At 43.5% G+C, this 1,592-nt stretch overlaps 1 protein-coding gene across 1 annotated transcript; it reads right to left on the bottom strand.

Moving 5' to 3' along the window:
* Positions 1-232: 232 nt before the first annotated feature.
* On the bottom strand, positions 233-1,198 carry LOC120379904 (olfactory receptor 1020-like). The gene has a single exon (XM_039497422.1). The coding sequence runs from the start codon at positions 1,196-1,198 to the stop codon at positions 233-235; it is 966 nt and encodes a 321-aa protein (XP_039353356.1).
* Positions 1,199-1,592: the final 394 nt, after the last annotated feature.

Genomic DNA, 1,592 nt, shown 5'->3' on the forward strand with positions numbered 1-1,592 from the left:
CAAAGTCCATCTGATATCTTGTGATCACCATGGACCAGCCAATCAGCTGGTGTAACCAGCATAGCTCCATTGACTTCTGTGGAGACCTGGTGAGAATTTGGTCCAATGAATTTACTGAGAGCTTTTCTTAGGGCCTCCTTGACCTCTTTGTTTCTCAGGCTGTAGATGAGGGGGTTGGCCAGTGCTAGAGGTGTCCTAAATAGTGCCTCCTGGCTAATAAATTGAGACTGATTTATTCCAATGCATTAAAACATGTGAATGCAAGATACTTAGAGCAAACTTTTCTCAGGGCCTCCTTGACCTCTCTGTTTCTCAGGCTGTAGATGAGGGGGTTGGCCAGGGGAGTCAGGACAGTGTAGAATACGGAGAACACTTTGTTAAGCTCTCTCAGTGTACTGTTTTCTGGCATCACATAGACTATAATTATAGTGCCATAAAAAATTGTGACCATGGCGAGGTGAGAGGAGCAGGTGGAAAAGGCCTTTTGCCTCCCGCTCATGGAAGGGATCCTTAGAATGGTGACCATGATGCAAACATAGGATGTCATGGTTAACAGAAATGGGATCAGGGTTTCCATGGAAGAAAGAATCAGGGTTACCAGGGTGGTCAGGCTGATGTCACTGCAGGAGAGTTTAATCATTGGGGTGAAATCGCAAAAGAAATGGTCAACTTCATTTGGGCCACAGAAAGTTAATTTTGACACCAAAAATGTCATTATTGTACTGCCCAGAAATCCACTGATCCAAGACCCAGATGAGAGCCAGAGGCAGTTCCTACCATTCATGCAGATGGCATATTGCAGTGGTTTGCATATTGCTAGATACCGATCATAAGACATCGCTGCTAGCAGATAACATTCTGTAGCTGCCAGGAAACCAAAAAAATGAAGTTGCGTGATGCAGCCGCTAACAGAAATGGTTTTGTCCCCAGTCAGGAGACTGGCCAGCACCCTGGGAAGGATGGTGGAACTGTAGCAGGTCTCCAGGCAGGACAAGTTCCACAGGAAGAAGTACATGGGGGTATGAAGGCGTCGATTAGCCATAACTAGGGCAATGATGAGAATGTTCCCAGCCACGGTGACAATGTAGATCGCTAGGAACAGCAAGAAGAGAAGAACTTGCACTTCAGGGATATTCCCCAATCCCAGGAGGATGAATTCTCTGATCAATGTCTGATTTCCCCACTTTCTTTCCTCCATTCAATGCATCTACCTCAATAAAGAAAAATAATAACAATATACAAATAACTAGAATCAATATTCAGCCAATTTAAAATGGCCAAGAAGCAAACTCAGTCCCCCGCCCCACTCTTCCAGGACTAAGTTAATGTTCATTTTAAAATGTTGTAAGGAAACAGGACTGTAACAATTTCCACACCACATCAAACAATAGTTTCTTATTGTCTTGTATGTTGTCTCCATCAGTAGCCAGAAGCCGATTCTGTAGATGAGCATGAAAAAGAAGCAATAAGAGGCAAAAAGGCATTCTTTACAAAGTGGAAGAAAATAGAAAGGACGGAGCATAAACTCTGGCATGTGAAGTGTAGAAATATAATTAGGAAGGCCAAAAAAGAATTTGAAGAACAGCAAGCCA

The sequence above is a fragment of the Mauremys reevesii genome, linkage group 13 (assembly GCF_016161935.1).
Source record: "Mauremys reevesii isolate NIE-2019 linkage group 13, ASM1616193v1, whole genome shotgun sequence".
Classification (NCBI taxonomy): domain Eukaryota; kingdom Metazoa; phylum Chordata; order Testudines; family Geoemydidae; genus Mauremys; species Mauremys reevesii.

Bases quoted from the DNA above. Each gene is read 5' to 3' on its own strand.
- LOC120379904 (XM_039497422.1), bottom strand. From the start codon at position 1,198: ATGGAGGAAAGAAAGTGGGGAAATCAGACATTGATCAGAGAATTCATC.